The following is an 18,299-nucleotide window of genomic DNA, read 5'->3' as shown; positions in this document are numbered from 1 at the left end:
GATATATCAATTTGGACAAATTGATTACACCAAATGAACAAATTAATCGTATTGCAATATCGTTTGATTCCACAAGAAGTGTTATCAGATGATTTTCAATCACACACAAAATTCTACAATCAAAGTTTTCAGGTATAATTACCAATTCTAACAAGACCTACAACTTATACAATAAATCACTACCAAAAGAAAAATCCTAACAACATGCAATTCTAGAAAGCAAAAGAAATAATCTAATCATGTGATCAAATATGAAATTAAATGAGTGTGTGTGTGTGAGAGAGAGGGTACACCAAGATTTATAGTTCAATAGTTGCCCATTGAAAATTTAATGGTCTTCCACTATGATTTGCAACAATATTACAAGAGTTTGTACAATCACTAGTCCAAATTAAATTTCTTCTTTTCTGGATCTTGACTTGTAAATGGCTCCATGAACTGAATTCTATGCAAAATATGATAACTTCTTGAATCTTCCAACCTCATCAACATGTTCCTAAGTCCCCGTATGCGGTAATTTCCACACAACTCCGTCGGTATCTCGAGCATTGGTCTATCCGAAGATTGAAAGGAACATCTACCATGTCTATAGGCTTCCACACAACATTACCAAGATCAACCTGAAGAGAAGAATCTTCTTCTTTTTCACTGGAATTGTCATAACTAGTCACAACACCACATACTCTTGAAAGCCTCTGAAATCTTAAACAAGTTTTCAAAGAAACGTTAAATTCAAAATGAATTTTCTCAATCAATCATGAATCTTCCAGGATTAGATTTAGATCCATGCAACAATGGAAAAAGAATGAGATAGAAGATGAAATAAATTGTTTGCAAGTATTCAAGAAAGATTCAAAACCTTTTTGAAAATGAGAGAACAAGTGGTTTGTGATTTTTCAAATCATAAATGAAAAAATGTGCTTTCTAACATTATGAAAGGTCTGAGAGTAAATAAATGATTTATAGGTACAGGAAATGAAACACAAAATGGTGAAAAAATCATGTTTGGTTTGAGTCAAGAACACTTGGTGATTTTAGTCAGGTGGAAAAGTAATGTGGAACAAGATATACACTCTCCTCATCTTTGTCTATCAACATATTTAACGCTGTGGGGGTTGAGATTCTTTTTTAGTTTTTCATATTGAACTTATTTAGAAGCTATATGAAATATTTCGTTTGGCTTATGAAGGTACCATCCTCTTTCTTGATTTACAACCCAAGGAAGTAAGTAAGCTCTCCCATTAGAGACATCTTAAATTCACCCTGTATCAAACTAGCAAGATCCTTACAAAGGGATTCATCATTAGACCTAAATATAATATCATCAACTTAAATTTTAACTAAAATAATATGCTTTGCTTTACGCCTAATAAACAAAGTTGTATCCACTTTACCACGATTAAATCCTTATTTAATTAAAAATTCACTAAGGCGCTCATACCAAGCTCTAAAAGCTTGTTTGAGACCATGGATAGTTCTTTTTAGTTTAAAAACATAGTTTGGATTTTCATGATCCTCAAAACCAGGAGGTTGAGAGATGCAGACTTCTTCGTTTATATAGTCGTTAAGAAGCTGATTTAACATCCATTTGATGCAATTTAAAATACAGGTAACAAGTGAATTCCAAAAGGAGTCTAATAGCTTCGAAACGAGCTACAAGAGCATAATGAAAGAAAGATGAAGCTGAAGTTAGAGATGCAAACTCGTGTCTATTTTGAATGGATGTCATTATGGGTCTTTCACAGAAGTTTGCAACACTCACTTTAGCTTTGTCCTTGTTATTGAAACAAGCATCCATACCTACAGGCCAAAACAAGCAGAAAGTTCAAACATTATGAAACAAGCTATTGAAACATAAACAATAATACATAAACAGATTTTGAAACATAAACTATAACGAAGACGAACCTGTATAGTAGTCATTTACTAACATCTGATGCAACAAAGGTATCCTTCGAAGAATATGAGTTGACTGCATAAGTTTGGGTTTTTTATATGAGAGAGTCGAGTGACCGAGATTTTAGGGTCATATTTTGAGAGAGGTGGGTGAAAGAGATGTTAGGGTTTTGTTTTGAGAGAGACGATGGAATGTACTGAAGCGAGAGATAATTTCGCTTATATATAAATAAGTAACACCTTTCACCATGGTTGATAATACGAACCATGAAGAAACGATTACAACTTACATCACTGTTGATTATAAAATCGTGGTGATATATAAGGTCAAACTCATTATGTCACGATAAATGGAAAATCGTTGGTGTTGGGATTCAAACCATTTCACTCCAAGTTCATTTGACTATGATTGGTACCTATGAGCGTTGTGAAATGTCCTTTAGTATATACAAAAAAAAACGCCCAAAAAAGAACTATTACCACGGTTAATAAAAGATCGTTGTAATATTTGTGTTACGAAAGGTTTATTTTATAGTAGTGCAAGTGAGTTGGTATGTTGATAAATGACAACCCCGTTACCATTCCATTCTTTTACAAGTCTTTGAGATCTAGTGCCATATTCACTCTTCTCGACTTGTTGTTGTAGCAAGATATATATGTTTCATAACTTTCAGCTCAACCTTAAAGGTTTAATTGACAACCATAGGAGCTTTAAGGACCAAAATCTCATTTCAACTTTGTTTTTCCAGTTTGGACCGCCCGCGACCGAGTCCGGACCGTCCGTTCAAGGGGAAGAAACAACGGAACCGTGGCTTACACAACAGATTGTGATCTGAATCTTTGCATGGACATCTCTCCCAACAAATAGAGAGTGACTGCAAAGTTTGGCCTCATTCGGGCGATTCCCATGTGTAGTTCGATTTTTCGAGGATCAGATTTTCAATAAGCGAATGCAACTATGACCAACTCGGTAGTCCTCGTTAGTGTTAATTTTGTTTTCGTAATTTTAATTAAATATTATTTCATTTCTTTACATAATCTATTATTAAAAAAAACACAAAGATGAATTGACGTTAGCATTGAAAATTTATACACTAACATCAATTAAACTGACAATATCATATACAGACGTCAATTCAATTGACATCACCTTTAAGGTTAAATAGTTAATTTGCGGACCGTCATATGTTTCAATTTTTTTTGAAGTACGGTTGATCGATTATTTTTGTAAAACGAGAATAAAATAAAAAATGTGAGTTATTTATTTTACCCATAAAAAGAAATAAAATTGTACCCCTCTTTGTACGTTAGTTAGCAACTATAGTGACAGAGTTCATTCAGAATTTGGATAAATTTCAATTGAAATCGCGAACTGTAAACGCACAGAACCTTAACGTGTGGAAGATGGATACATTGCCGACGACGTCGACGGCGAAGAGAGGAGGAAGATCGAAGGTCCCTCAGACATCAAAGCCTTCTCTCCTCTTAGCCTTCTGCTCTTGTGTTGCCTGGCTTTACGTCGCCGGCAGGTTCGTTTCCCTCAATTTTCATAGTTATCTATTTCTTTTAGAATTGTTTCTTCAAACTTGATTCCGATCCGATTCAGGATGAAAACACACTGATTGCAATTCAATTCCTCTTAATTTGTGCTATTCGTTTTGAATTGGTGATCTGCAATTGAAATGTTAACGGATTCGATCATTTCTCTAAATTTTAGGTTATGGCAAGATGCAGAGAACCGAAATTTACTTGCTAGTCTTCTTAAGAAGAACTCAGCTCAGGTTTTCCTTTATTTTCAGTTCTAATTTTCAAATTTCTTTTTGTTTGCTATCACTTTTAGCTGCTGATTTGTTGCTATATAATATAGTACTTTTGATTAGTTACGGTTGAAATTTGAAATTCATATTGGTTTTGGTCTCTGCTACTTTTCAAATTCATTTTTAGTCTATCAACTTATGATATTGCCATTTTTCTTTTGCTAGAGACCTAAGGTTCTTACTGTGGAAGATAAGTTAGTGGTACTAGGGTGCAGGTAATTGGGCTCTTTTTTTCTGTTATTTTATTTTATGTATATTTTTAGATTGGGTTAATTTATGTTTTTTGGTGATATATAGTTTGTTTTTATTGGTGTTGTCAAGCGTGGATTGCTGCGCTATATCATTGTAGTCTTCTAGCACATATTTTTAGTATTGATTGTTCTTTTGTCAAAAGTATCCCTAGTTAATTATCACACAGAGAGAGAAGTCAAATAAATTAATAAAAAGTTAAGGGTAAAATAGGAAAAAAGATAATGATTGTTTAAAAAGTAGTAACGACGATTAGTTTTATTGGTACGTGTAAAAAGTCAAAAAAAATAAAAATAAATAACACTTGAAATGGAACCGAGGAAGGGAGTATTTGAAAACACTTTGTAATAACTATCGTGTCCGGAAACAATATCAATTTCTTCAAATTCTGCTATAATGCTGATATATCTGCTATCTGACAGCACTGTATTTTTTTATGTTGTATTGTATGGGTTTGTCTATATGTTGTTTATTAGGGATCTGGAAAAGAGGATTGTTGAAACTGAGATGGAATTGACATTGGCCAAGAGCCAAGGGTACCTCAAAGGGCAAAGGCAGCAAACTGCCTCTTCTGACCGTAGGCTTCTTGCTGTTATTGGAGTGTATACTGGATTTGGAAGCCATTTGAAAAGAAATGTATTCAGAGGGTCTTGGATGCCTAGAGGTATGTTTGGAGTTTGGTGGAAATTCACTAGTTCATGGAAAAAAAATTCTGCTAAAGTGCCTTTTCTTAGTTACGAAGGAGGTCTGAGACTTTGTCTAAGGAGAGGGAGAGTAGGCTAAAGTAGAGGAAAATTGGTCTTGATGAGACTTGATCTAAGGCTCAATACTCTTTTAATTCATCTTTATTGAGATCAATTTCATTTGCTAAGATGTGGACTATGTTTCTTTAGTTTGATTTAGTAGAAGACAATGACCTTAATTGCAATTTAAATTTGGGAGTGACTTTATGGCTCTTAAATTGAAATTTAGAGGGATTTTGCCACCCTTAAAAGTTTCTTAAGATCGGTTTTTAATTTTCTACCTTGATGGTTTATTGCCATTTTCATGATTTAAGAATTTCTAGTTTTCTATTTTTACTTCCATACGATAAGTTTTAGTATTTTGTGTAGCAAATGTTAAAGATATAATAATGCACTGCAGACATTATGTTAAAACATCTTGTTAATTTTTTGTTATTGTTCATATTGTACATGTGTTTTATGCAACTTTTCCATAATAGTATTGGTTTAGTAAGCTTTTAAAAAAAGTATTGGTTTAGTAAGTCAAACCTTGACTTGATATATAACATATGCTTTTTTGAATAATGAGAACATAATCAGTTGGCTTACCTCTAGTCTTTTGTGTTTCTCTAAGAAGGAAATTTAATTGTGTTATACTATTATGAGTTTTTTGAACGAAGACTGAGAATCTAATATGTAGTTACACAAGAGACTCTGTCTTAACTTTTAATGGGGTTTTTTATGCCTCAACTAGTATGTTGGGTTTGATTCAGTTGAGTATTATTTGGATGCTTATGTTCTTAGGTTAGTTATATATCACTGACACTTTCTCTTCTCCTTTATGGTAGGTGATGCCTTGAAAAAACTTGAAGAAAGAGGAGTGGTGATACGTTTTGTACTTGGTCGGAGGTTTCTCCACGCACTTATCCTTGCTAGCTATTATATTAATACATATTTTCTTGAACATTTAATGATTAGTTGTCTGCTCTTATTCCCTTGGCGGTACTCTCATTGTCTTAACCAGAAGTGTTTTGAACTTTTATTTGACTTAAAAATATGTAATTAACAGTCCTAACCGAGGTGATAGCTTGGATCGCAATATTGATAATGAAAACCGCTCAACAAAGGATTTCTTGATTCTTGTAAGTAACACGTTTGGCGTGATTTAAATTAGCTCTATCTTTTATCATGGATTGTGTGAGTGGACTGGAAGCACTGAATTAATTTTAAATATTGGCTTATTTAGATGCTTAATATGTAGGGTATTAACCATTGAGGGTTATCTAATACATGTATTTGCAAACTGATAAATTTCCCCTCATTTAAATCTTCCAACCATTCTTAGGGAAACTTGAAGCAATGATGTGGTGGTTAAAAATTATTTTTCTGGTAGAACTAAAGTTTTGATGGGAGAGAGGAAAGCACAATTATTGATAAATGTGTATATCAATTCTTTTGTAAATAAAATATGCTCATTCGAGCATGCTTCCATGTCATTGAGCCTTGTTAAACAAGCTTAGTATAGAGCTTGACCATTTGTTTTTGTTATAATAGGAAAATCACGAGGAAGCTCAAGAAGAGTTGCCTAAAAAAGCAAAAATATTCTTTAGTACTGCAGTTAAGAACTGGGATGCTGATTTTTATGTGAAAGTCGATGACAGTATTGACATTGATCTGGGTAAAGATGGTTTAATAATGAATACATGATTTAGGAGATTTGTTAAACTAACTATAATTTGCCGTCTGAAATTGAGTCTTAACTTTATTCACTGGCCTAACAGAGGGTTTAATTAAACTTCTTGAACATCGCCGTGGCCAGGATGGCGCATATATTGGATGCATGAAGTCAGGAGACGTGATATCAGAAGAGTACTTTCCTCTATCTGAATTAATTCTGATTATTTATTTATGATAATAGATCTGAGGAAATATTTGCCAGTTTTTATGTGTAGATGGTCCCAGAAGATTTTGTTTTAAGATGTCTAAAATTGTTCATTTTTAAAAATTGAACTTGTGTTGAATTTTATTCATTATTATCTGTTATCCATTTTTGTCGAGTTATTACTGTAGGTTTTTATTTTTCAGTAAATACTTTGAAGTTACCACATTTGTAGATGTGACTGATTATCTTAATTTTCACCCCTTTGCAAGTCTTTAGGCATGTCTCATTTTTGCCAATAAAATTTGCATTCCCTGGTGTTTAGATATTCCCAACCAGTATCTTAATTTCTAATGAGTAATGAAAGTTTCTATTTTGAATTGATATGTGCTTAATCTTAGTACAATTATATTTCTTTATCGCATGTTATTTTCTCCTTCATAACTACAATATCATTTTGTTTCATAATTTTTTTACAAATTTGACCTTTTCAATTGTGATTTTGTATTCAACTTATATGCTCTGTATTTTATCCTTTTTTTTCCAGGGGAAAGCCTTGGTATGAACCTGATTGGTGGAAATTTGGGGATGAAAAATCGTAAGTAATAATACCATTTAGATGAGAAAATATTTGGTGATTATTATTTTTTTTGTTTATTCAGGAATGATCTTCAATGTGATTATGGCTTAATATATTATTTGTTGAAACCAAAGCTTATTGAATGGGTAAATTAATGATCTTCAGTCTTCACAATATATCACATCAGTGCCAAGTACTAACATATATTAGAGGCAACAAATCATTTTTAACTTCAGCATACTCATCGCTATGATATTATAAGTTATAACTCCTGATGGAAAATGCATGTCGGATACTTTTGACTGAAGTCTCTTTATGTATAAATATTGCACATGATTTTTTTTTCTTTTTTAGTATGGATCTCCATATTGAACTGCTTTATTTTTACAATGTGTATCTCATCTCTATTGATTTATTTTGTTTTTAGGTATTTCCGACATGCATCTGGTTCACTTGTTATACTTTCAAAGAATTTGGCACAGTACATTAACATAAACAGGTTAGTCTTGATGGTATTAAATGTTGCTTTTTCTTTAACTCTGTTTCCTTTTGAAAGATATTTTCTTCTATTTTATCTTCCTATCTAGTAATATATCTTTGATTGATCCGAAAACAAAATATAGTGTATCTTTGAAGACCTATGCCTATGATGACACATCAATAGGTTCATGGATGATGGGCATCCAATCAACATATATAGACGACAGTCGCCTTTGCTGCGGTAGTACCACACAAGGTGATATCCCAATCCTCCTATTTTTGCAGTTATTACTTTTTGTCATTGAAGCTGTGGAAAATGAAAATGTATTTCTGTAAAATAATGTATAAAAAAAAAAATTAATGTGTAATTTACAATGTAAATTTGATAACTCACCAATTTGTCATATCATATTATATATTGTCTAATTTACCCTAATTGTGCGACTAGCACTTACCAGTTGAGCTACCCTACCCACTCAATTGTGCATGTCTCTTAATTGTATTTGTTTTGCACATACTTAAGTTCACAATTGAACTTGCCTTACTAATGGTGCCCAATTTTCAGATATGCTATGCTCTTTGGCTTGATTGGCTTGTCGTGATCACATCCTTCACTATACAATGCATCACTCAGAGGTTTTCAGTCGACCAATATAAATCCTTTTCTGCATTGATCTGTTCATTCTTTTATATGTGAAAATAGTTAAACCGAAATGATAACTAACGGATTCATGGACTTCGGCCATTGGATAGCTCACCTGATATTTTGGAAGTGCTATGATCATAGTCCTCTGATGTTATTGTCTATGAAAAAACTTCTGTTGATGATTAAATATTGAAGAGGAAAAAGTTCAAAGAAAGCATAAACGTTTTACTATACTGTGTATTAATAATGCACTGAACCATCCAGACAGCAAATTGTATGTTTCCTTTTTTCTTTCTTTCTTTTCTGCTGTGCTTTGCTCTCCCCAAATTTTCATATATTCATCTCTAAAATAGTTGCATTCCTTTGTAATACTGAGGTAGGAGTACTTTTTTTTAAAAGCAAATATGTTAAGTGAAACAAATGATGAAGCACATATATCTCAATTAGTTTGAACCGTAGCACTCACTCAAATTGTTCTAACTCTATACTAAAATAAAAATATAAAAAAAGTTTGGAGAGCTTGGGTTAAAATTCAAGGTGATAACAACCAACGCAGCTCAAAATTATTGATCAACTTCCCCATAAAAACCTTGTCAAGAAAAATCTAATATAACAAAACCTTAATGAAGAAGAAAATGTGCAGTTTTAATACAATAAATTCATTGATTAAATCTAAACTTATAATGATTATAAACTTCAAATATATCATTAGGAATATGATCTCACACCAAGTGAAACTGGAATCGTTCATATCAAGGGAGACAATCTTGTCAACACTGTTTTCCCTTTTTTATAAATAAGATACATATGTTTAAGAATCTCTTAATAGTTACGCTTCTAGTAAAGAGATTCGATGGAATAATTGTCTTGTTATTAAATGTATGTTTACAAGTTGAGAGTCAAAATCTAGCCAGAGAAAATTTGAAGATTTCTTACAAGTCAGTTTAATGGCTAGCATAACACCAACCAACTCAACGCGAAGAAATGTTGAACTGCCAATATTGGAAGCAAAGAAAACTAAAACATCAACATTACTATTTAAGAAAATTCCACCGCATGTTGTATGTTCAAGATTCCCTCATGCAATGCCATAATTTAGAAACATAATGGTGGATACTTTTTTTTTTATAAACAAAATGGAGGATACTAATTAACTACAATTATTCAAGTAGCTCTAATAGGATGAGATTAAACCATGAATGCTTTGAAGATTATATAATCATAAATTGAAGATGGAGTAGTGTTCGCCGTCAAATTTCTGTTAGAAAAACATTTGCATTAACCCTATTGATGGCTTGCTTGTAAAAAAAAAAGACTTTTTTTGGGGGTTAAATCCACTCTTTGTGCAAAACTAAATAATATAAACCATGTTCAAAATAACAACGAAAACGCTAGTTTTACACTGAAAAAGGACAAGGATCATATTTCCATCAGAGCTTTTATCGATATGTAGATGATTGATTTCCAAAAGACCTATGATGATCATATTTTCATCAATAGTTACTTTGTTGTTGTAAACGATTGGGTTAGAAGGAGCAATATAATCATGGAATTGCTCCATTCATTCTTTTATATATATATATATATATATATATATATATATATATATATATATATATATATATATATATATCCTCACTGTGAAATTTCACAAATGCTCTTAATGTTTTCAGAGCATATATTTTTAGCCATTTTCATATAAAATTAATGGGGTTCCCTTATTATATCAAAATTTAATTCGGAGATGTATCTCCGTATGCACTAAAGATACATCCGAATATGCATCTCCGTTACACACCATTTACTCAAAAGTTAGTGGATGGTTTGAATATGCATCTCCAAACACTATTGTTTCATATGCTCACGTCAGACCTTCCTTTTTTTATCTTCTTCATTTTCTAAAAACTTCTCAAAACAAAACATTTGAGCTCTCACACATTCAAGCATCACATCCATTTATTCAAACTTCTACTCTTTGAGCTCTTTCTCCTCTTTTTCAGCATCTCATAGATTCAAGCTTCTCCTTCTCATCAATATGAATTTGTAAATTTTTCAAAAAAAAAATATTTCTATGTTTTGATTCGTAGTTAGTTGTGTAAGTTACATTAGTTGTTTTAGATGCATTAGATGGTAGTGTATACAAAATTGGTAGCATACAAGAATATGCACTGATAAATTTTTGGAGGCTTATGGCAACAATATCGTTTATGCCATGACTGAGAATCGTAGGTTTGTTCGGGGATGCATCTCTGGATTTCTCAATGCTATTTTCGGATATGCATCTCTGGATTGGACACAGGCTAAAATTTGCCAGATTTTGTGGATTTGTAATGACATGCTCTTTATCTTTGTGTTAGTTTGTAACAAGATGCAATGGCTAATAACAACGCTGAAAACAACGTTGGTGGAGTTACGATGGGACGTGTGTCCAAACCGCATTGGTACGTCATCAAAGTGTCACAACTATGACCGTGAGGCTACGAGTTAATGATAACTTGTTTGATGGTTCACAACCATCAAGGTCGCAACGCCTAGGTTCTGCTTCTCGTGGTCGGCTCTCTCAGGCATCCACTTCATGGGGTCACGAGTCCCCAAATGATACATCAGACCCTGAAGTCCCTAAAGCCCATAAGAAAGTCGAGGCCCATTAGAGAGTTATCCAGGAGGCCCATTTGACACCTCCTTACTTCATCTCTATGCAGACCATGTTGCTAGGCATATCCAGGAAGGAGAGGTATATTTCTTTTACAATACATATATTTTCAACTAATTAAATCGATAATGACGGTAATATTTTATTTTTACAGGAGCGTACATGTTTGAAATCGGTAAACCATGGGAGGAAGATGTTGGAGTAGGGGGGAAACCCACTGCTAATTGATTTCAGGATGTTCTCAATTATTCTGATCTTGCCAGTTTATGTTCTGCTGCGTACATGACCATATCTCACGGCACGTAGACAACTTTTGTTGATAGGTGGCATTCAGAAACTTCATCCTTCCATCTTTTTGTAGACGAGATGACAATCACCTTGGATGACGTATCATGTCTTCTGCATCTTTCCATAAGGGAAAATTATTGGGTCATGGAAAGATCGGTCAAGAGGAAGGCATCGACATGATGGTCACCCATTTGGGGGATGACCCAACTGAGACCTCACAAGAGGCACATGACACAAGAGGTGCCCGTGTTAGGTTTAGTTTTTTGAAAAAGCTTTATAAAGGCTATATGTAGAAGGTTATGGACGACGAAGACAATGACGTGCAGGTTGGGTATCAGACTTGTGCATTGAGGTATTACATTTTATTTTTGGTTGACACGTCGATTTTTGTGAAAAAAATGCAACCTATATCGATGTATTCTACATTCAATATTTTATCGACTTGATTGTGATTCATGAGTACAACTGGGGGGCGCCTGTTTGACTTACCTGTACTCGAAACTGGCCACAAGTTGTCTTTGGAAGACAAAGTAGATAACAAAGAGTTGCACACTGCCTACGGTAATTTACTATTACTAATATTTTCATAATTCATCTGTTATATTTGTTCATATTATTGTATTTGAACCATTTTTAGGGAAGGATCATCTCTCACTTCCCTCAAATCACCAGATTTGAAGTTGTTTCTGCTTACACTAAGGATTGGTCGTGTGCTACCATATTTATTCTGTACATGGGGGATAATGCGGTCAAGCCTTTGAGAGTGCATCTTGACCGTCTTGTGACATATGACATTTTCTTCTGCCCATACAGAGGTCATCGCGAGACGCGTCAATGTGACGTCATTTCCTTGTACTCCGAATGACTAACATGTGGGTCAAGTATGATCTTTCCTTATCTTCCCGAGTGGATGATGCACCAGTTTGACTATTTGCATATTATTCTGAGACACGCCTCAGAGTTCGCTCCTCCCATCGTCCACCGCAGAGATCTCGATGTGATGTTTGACGATTTATAGAGTCACCTAGTACTATAAGAGCACCACAGGGTACTAGCTCATGTACATTGAGCATATGCAGACGACTACATGATCTGGTTTTATAGGATGTCACGCTCTATCATGACACCATACGCTCCTGGAAGGCTACCTAAGTCACCTAACCGGGAGGTACTTAAGGCTCAGGATGACCATATCGAGAGCGCGATGACAGTCTGTCGGCATGTTGTGGAGAGGGATAAAGTAAACATATAGGCAAGACTCTTTGAGGACGACAGTTCCTAATTGGACCTCATGGAGAACATGGTTTCCGAGTTACGAAATGTCGTGCAGTACAATCAGAGGAGGAGAAAGCAGGGGATTCGACATACTCAATTGTTTATGTTTGAACGTTTTTTTTTGTGTTTTTGGACAAATATTATGTATGGTGTTGTATTTTTGAATTAATGTATGACTTTTTATTTTCATTTACCTTTAATGAAACTTAATTTTACTGTGATTTTAGTTTGATTTTATGTTAATACAACTTGGCCTCAAAAAATTATAATATTGGGACAATGATGTTGTTCTGCAACCATTCAAGGGGATTTTCAGAGATGCATCTCTGAAAATAATCCCCCTTTCCATTTACACGCTTTCAATAATTTTTAAAGGACTTCAGTGAATATTTCAGAGATGCATCTTCGGATACACCTAAATAATATATAGAGATACATCTTCTAAACATATTATGATAAAAGTGAGATGAATTTCTTAATAGCGCACTTTAGTGTGATTTAGGTGTATGCATGAGCACAGATTTTCAACAATATGGAATACATATATATATATATATATATATAAGCATCTAATGTCTCGAGTATTTCCCTATAATTATGCTAGATTAGCTTGGCCTAAGACAACTCTTTAAGTAGGAGGGGAGAATAATTTATTGACATACTTGAAAGTAAGAGTTTCATTAATGGAATGCTTCAATGTGGAATGATGATCTTAGGACTCAAATTGAAGAATAATATCATCAAGCAAAGCAAAATATGGATGATGTTGGGGTAAGCTTGTCTAATAATTTGATCAACAATTTATCTGCCATTCTAAATAAAATCATTAATCTTTGCAGTTAAGGGACGATGATGGGTTAAAAGAATCTATAGTTTGGCAACCAAGGAATATTCATGTCCATACAAAAAAAAATGATTTTTTTTTTTTAAAAATAATCAATTTTTTCAAAAAAAAAACGAAGATAACTAATAATTCGAAATAATTACCAAAATAACCACGTTTAAAAGATGATGCGTCAGATGAATTGGCGCACCCCCAAACAAGAAGAGGAGGCGCCACTAGCAATGACACATGCATTGGACTCCTCATGAGGAGGTGCCAATGCTATTGGCACATGCATTGACCCTCATGAGGAGGTGCCAATGCTCCTGACGCCTTAGTGTGCTTCATGGTGTATGCGTCAATTCATTTGGCGCATACACCCCTTGTATTTTTTTTTTAATTTTTAATTTTGTTTATTTAATAAATAAAAAATAATAATGAAAAAAAATTATTGATGTTGTAATAATTGGTTACATTGGTTACGATGAAGTGACCCATATGAATCATCTGGACTATAGACGGTTGTGGTTGCGGAGTTTGATTCTTGGTATTATGTTTGGGTGGGTGGTATGAATGGATTGCGACGTTGGATGGTTGGTTGTTGGGTGGATGGTATGAACGGATTGCGACGTTGGATGGTTGGTTATTGGGTGGATGACATGAACGGGTTGCGAGGTTGGGTGTTTGGTTATTGTGTGTATGTGATAGGTTGATGTTGTGAGGTTAATTGTTTGGGTAGGGAATTGTTGTGGGGCGTACGATAACAAAGCAATTTGGCAGGGATCCTTCAAATACCGCGGCTCAGATACAAATTATTGTGTTATTACCGACCTAAACCATACCATATATTTTTGAATCGGTCTTACACCATGGATGACTGGTTCGTTTAAGATGTGTTATCGTCGATTCCTCCGTTGACAACGCATCCCTTTTTCCAATCTTCCAAATAAACTCAGTGTTGAAACTTGAAAACGTTGCAAAGTTTATTACAATACTTACTACAAAATAATTGTTAAAATTTCTCTTAAAACAATTATTAAACATTAAGTCTGAAAAAAGCAAATAATTGATTTTAAAAAATATATATATTTTTTATATTTGTTTAGTATTAAAAGTCTTATATTACGAATAATCTAATCTGATTCTTTTTTTTTTGGAGTTCTAAACTTCTCTGCCATAAATACATCCAAATTAAGATAAGAATGATTATCATGCCAAAGTCAAAGGCTGGAACCACTTTATGATGCCAGAACTCACCCGAAACGGATTAGTCGGTTCAATGGGTTGAATACCAGTGGTGGAAAAAAAAGTCAGTCTATCAATACTCAGTATTTTGTAACAACTTTGATAAAAACAAAATCAACAGCTTCAGCATCCCACAGAAGCAAATGTATTGTTCCACCACATGCACTAACACATTCATCACCACAGATAACACAACGTCAAGCAAAGCTGTCAACACATTGAAATTTAAGGATTTAATGGTTGCAATGCAACCATGATAACATGTTCAAATCATATGTTCAAAGCCACAACTTTCCAAAAGTTAGTTGGAACACCAACTGGGAGTGTAATGGAATTTCTTTGTTTGACAACTTCCCAGTCTAAAAAGGTGAGCTACACATTTTGGTGACAATAATCTACAAAATAAGGACTATAATCTCCATTTGTTCGAAGCTTAAATATAAATATTCAATTTAAAAGGAAATCAAATTTTCGATGCTCCGTAAAAGAAGGTAAACCTTTAGCTAGAGTTTGAATCATCAACTTTTGCTGCTGCAGATGCATAACTAACACTACTATCTCTAGTATTATGGCATTGGCTGGACTGCTCGTAGCGAAGAAATTTGATTTTTATCTTTGTTGAGCTATTCTTCAGCATCTGATAAATTTGCAAGATGTTGAAAGTAAATATAATATCAGCAAATATGGTCGGAGTCTCAAATTTGGCAAGAATTACTTCCATGAAAATTGATAAGGAACTTACATGGAGAAAAACACTAATTGGATGGCGTCCACAGATTGTATTGTCATATTCTGACAGATACTTTTTGAATGAATCAGGGTCTCCAGTTTCTATGATATCCATGCCCATCTTGTCCAAGGCTTCAATGGATTTGTAAATCGGCCCATGTTTTTTGTCATGGTACATGTAATTGAACCTGACATAAAATACCAGTCACAAGACACGATAAATACCAGCTTCATACTAATGATAGACATGAGATATCCATCAGAATACACAGACATGGGCAGTAAGAAGAGCCGGGGTCAATTCATATTGGCTTAATTGAGCTTATCAACTGGCATAACGTAAACACTTTCGAAACTGTTTGGGAGAGTTTAAGAAAATAGTTTATGGCATGTCTATAAATTGTTTTCGGCTTATTTCCTAAAGTTCTCTACGACAACTTATATAGAAATAATTTGACTTCAATTAATCTTTTATTTTAGAAATAAAATAAACATAAGCATTTATACTGTAAGTGCTCAATTAAGTTGTTATTCCAAATGGGGTCGGTGTAATATAGATAGTGGTAATACAGTCAAGCAACCACTAGAATTAGAGGGAAAAAGAATCATAATTACCAATGAAGTATATTATCTTAACTCAAAACAACATCAATCAAGTAAATGAAACATAGAAAACATGACTGGATTCTGAATGTTTGTTTGTGTGTGATTCTATATTTGTTAGTATATCTTAGACAACAACACAAGAGTATAATTTCATAAAATCTTAGGAAAAGAAACAAGAAAGAAATAAGGTAGCTCAACATGTAAATAAAAGCACATACCGAGATCCCCAGTGACAGAAATCTGATGAAATAGAGAAGAAATTAGTGGGATCATCGACAAATTGAGAAAGAGTCTCTCCATACATAGCTTCACTCTCAGCACTAACAGCACCGACTAAAATGGGTACAATTTTCACCGGGTGCCTGTTTCAATATTCAAACTCAATCTCTGACAAATTTCAAGAACTGGAGCCACTATTTAACAAAACTTACCCTTCAAATACTTTAGCAAGATATGGCAAGTGCATTTCCATGCTATGTTCAGCTTCATCAACTTGAATATCCATCGTTTCAAATTTCCCCGTAGCTTTAAGTTGCTCGTTTACTGGTAAAACAAAGGAGAATTAAATGTGCAGCAAGGAAACACAAAAGCCAATATTAAAGTCAAACAAAATGAATCAGTTCTCAATGGAAAATTGGTCCAAAACTCAGATAGAAGAATGTTGATTATAATTATAACGATCAGCTACTTTTTCTTTATTACTTCATATAGTTTCCTTATCTAGTTTAGACATTTCCCTTTCCTATGAAATTCTCTCTCGAATATAAATGTGGAGTTATTGTATAGTTTCAATTTTCAATTTTCAATACAACAATATACAATTATGACTACCTTCCAAATCAATAGGCAGGTCCCCAATGGGTGTCTTGTAGACTGTTGCAGTTGAAAGAGCACATTTTGGAGTGTAATAATGGTGAGAAGGACCAAGTAGAAAAACACGTTTGCTGAAATCACAAAATTGAAAGAAAACAATAGCACCATCAAAAACAAACAACAACAATCCACAAGATAGTAGAGAAAAGGGGAAGTCAGAGGAACGGACAAAAAATAAACTTACATGTTAGATGGATCAATGTTTCCGAATGCATATGCGGCAGCTCGCCCTGAATAGGAATAACCTGCATGTCTAACACAACAATCCAGTGCAGCACAAACACATTAGCATTGTTTATCTAAATCATAAAATCATTGAAAAAAAAACAAATTGAACTTCTCTAAAACTTGATGTCCAAAATATATTTGAAAAATCAACCTTAATTTTTCAATCAAGGGTTACATCACAAGTCTAATGCATTCACTTACGGTGCTATTACTCCCCGTACATCAGAAGCTTTGGTCAAACCACTTGAATTCAGCCATCCTTCTAGTTCTTCTGAAAGCTTCTTAGCTGAAAAAAAAAACCATAAAAATAAAGAAATATTATTTTGAAACTCTGCTAGTCACCAAGTTTTTAAATACAGGTTGCATCACAATCGCAATCTTCGATACTATAGAGAATCACAGTCAAATGAAACCACAATCGCATTAGCAAGTTAAGGTTGCAAAGCCATTAAAAACAACTATAAAATAAAGTGAAAACTTTAATTTCTCAGAGCCTCCCTGTTCTGGAAGATGTTTCAAGCCATCAATCAAATAAAATACATTGTAAAAAAATTCAACCATATATTAAAAAAAATCAGGATTTTAAATGAAAGACCGCGACTTCGACAGATGTCGCGACACAGCAGTCTTTGAAACTACTGAAACCTCAATGCAATTGAGTTCATATTTGACTGTGATTCTCCGCAATATCAATAATTGTGATAACGCCACAGTTAATTAATAATCTAACATTAACTGCACAAATAGGAATAATCATAAAGAAACAGTGATAAAAAGGTGAAAACCTATTTTTTTTGAATCTGATCAGAAAAATTAAAGTCCAGAATTGAGCCTGAAATGAATATGAATTTGATAATTGATTGAAGAAACTTACGATTATCTGTGTACCAAGAACCAGCATGGGATGGTTTTCTGATTTTGGTGACCATGATGAAAGAGGATTTGGGATTTTTTGATAGAACCCTAAAAAGGAATAAGTTTTTCCCTTTACGCACTCTCTCTGGGTTACAAAGTGAGTGCAATCTTTTTCTTTATGCTTTTCACTTTGCGTGTTGCTATTAATACCAGAAAACACTTTAGGCATATCTATTCTTAATTAGAATTTTGAAATTTTAAAGTTTGGTCGAATGAATTTTAGTTTTTAATTTTAAATAAATTCTTTTTGAAATCATTTTTTTAAAAATAGCTTGATAATCTTTTTTTTTTTAAATATTTTATAAATAAAAAGTTAAAACATATTAGTCGATTTATTGTTAAAATATATTTTAAATTTAAAAAGAGAAATATTTGTTTTATTTGTTTTATAGGTA

At 33.4% G+C, this 18,299-nt stretch overlaps 2 protein-coding genes across 2 annotated transcripts; one reads left to right on the top strand and one right to left on the bottom strand.

The window, feature by feature from the left end:
- Window positions 1-3,179: 3,179 nt before the first annotated feature.
- LOC127098199 (hydroxyproline O-galactosyltransferase HPGT2) lies at window positions 3,180-8,500 on the top strand. The gene is made up of 12 exons (XM_051036726.1): window positions 3,180-3,425; window positions 3,614-3,677; window positions 3,879-3,928; window positions 4,439-4,626; window positions 5,533-5,593; window positions 5,754-5,826; window positions 6,239-6,362; window positions 6,466-6,553; window positions 7,111-7,161; window positions 7,571-7,642; window positions 7,767-7,879; window positions 8,189-8,500. Exons 1-12 carry the CDS (start codon window positions 3,301-3,303, stop codon window positions 8,209-8,211), a joined length of 1,032 nt encoding a protein of 343 aa, XP_050892683.1. The 5' UTR covers window positions 3,180-3,300; the 3' UTR covers window positions 8,212-8,500.
- A 6,250-nt stretch (window positions 8,501-14,750) lies between these two features.
- Window positions 14,751-18,068, bottom strand: LOC127098198 (uncharacterized). The gene is made up of 8 exons (XM_051036725.1): window positions 17,864-18,068; window positions 17,191-17,275; window positions 16,946-17,014; window positions 16,720-16,832; window positions 16,320-16,431; window positions 16,107-16,250; window positions 15,296-15,470; window positions 14,751-15,190 (listed from the first exon to the last, which is right to left on the bottom strand). Exons 1-8 carry the CDS (start codon window positions 17,916-17,918, stop codon window positions 15,053-15,055), a joined length of 891 nt encoding a protein of 296 aa, XP_050892682.1. The 5' UTR covers window positions 17,919-18,068; the 3' UTR covers window positions 14,751-15,052.
- Between the last annotated feature and the right edge of the window lie 231 nt (window positions 18,069-18,299).

This window comes from Lathyrus oleraceus, chromosome 6, assembly GCF_024323335.1.
Source record: "Lathyrus oleraceus cultivar Zhongwan6 chromosome 6, CAAS_Psat_ZW6_1.0, whole genome shotgun sequence".
Taxonomy (NCBI): domain Eukaryota; kingdom Viridiplantae; phylum Streptophyta; class Magnoliopsida; order Fabales; family Fabaceae; genus Lathyrus; species Lathyrus oleraceus.
This window is presented reverse-complemented; position numbering and strand designations above follow the sequence as displayed.

Coding starts and splice junctions, on each gene's coding strand:
- LOC127098199 (XM_051036726.1), top strand. CDS start 3,301: ATGGATACATTGCCGACGACGTCGACGGCGAAGAGAGGAGGAAGATCG. Junction 5,594..5,753: donor CGTTTTGTACTTGGTCGGAG/GTTTCTCCACGC, acceptor TGTAATTAACAG/TCCTAACCGAGGTGATAGCT. Junction 6,363..6,465: donor CAGTATTGACATTGATCTGG/GTAAAGATGGTT, acceptor CTGGCCTAACAG/AGGGTTTAATTAAACTTCTT.
- LOC127098198 (XM_051036725.1), bottom strand. CDS start 17,918: ATGGTCACCAAAATCAGAAAACCATCCCATGCTGGTTCTTGGTACACA. Junction 15,471..16,106: donor TTCTGTCACTGGGGATCTCG/GTATGTGCTTTT, acceptor ATTTTATGTCAG/GTTCAATTACATGTACCATG. Junction 15,191..15,295: donor CAATTAGTGTTTTTCTCCAT/GTAAGTTCCTTA, acceptor CAAATTTATCAG/ATGCTGAAGAATAGCTCAAC.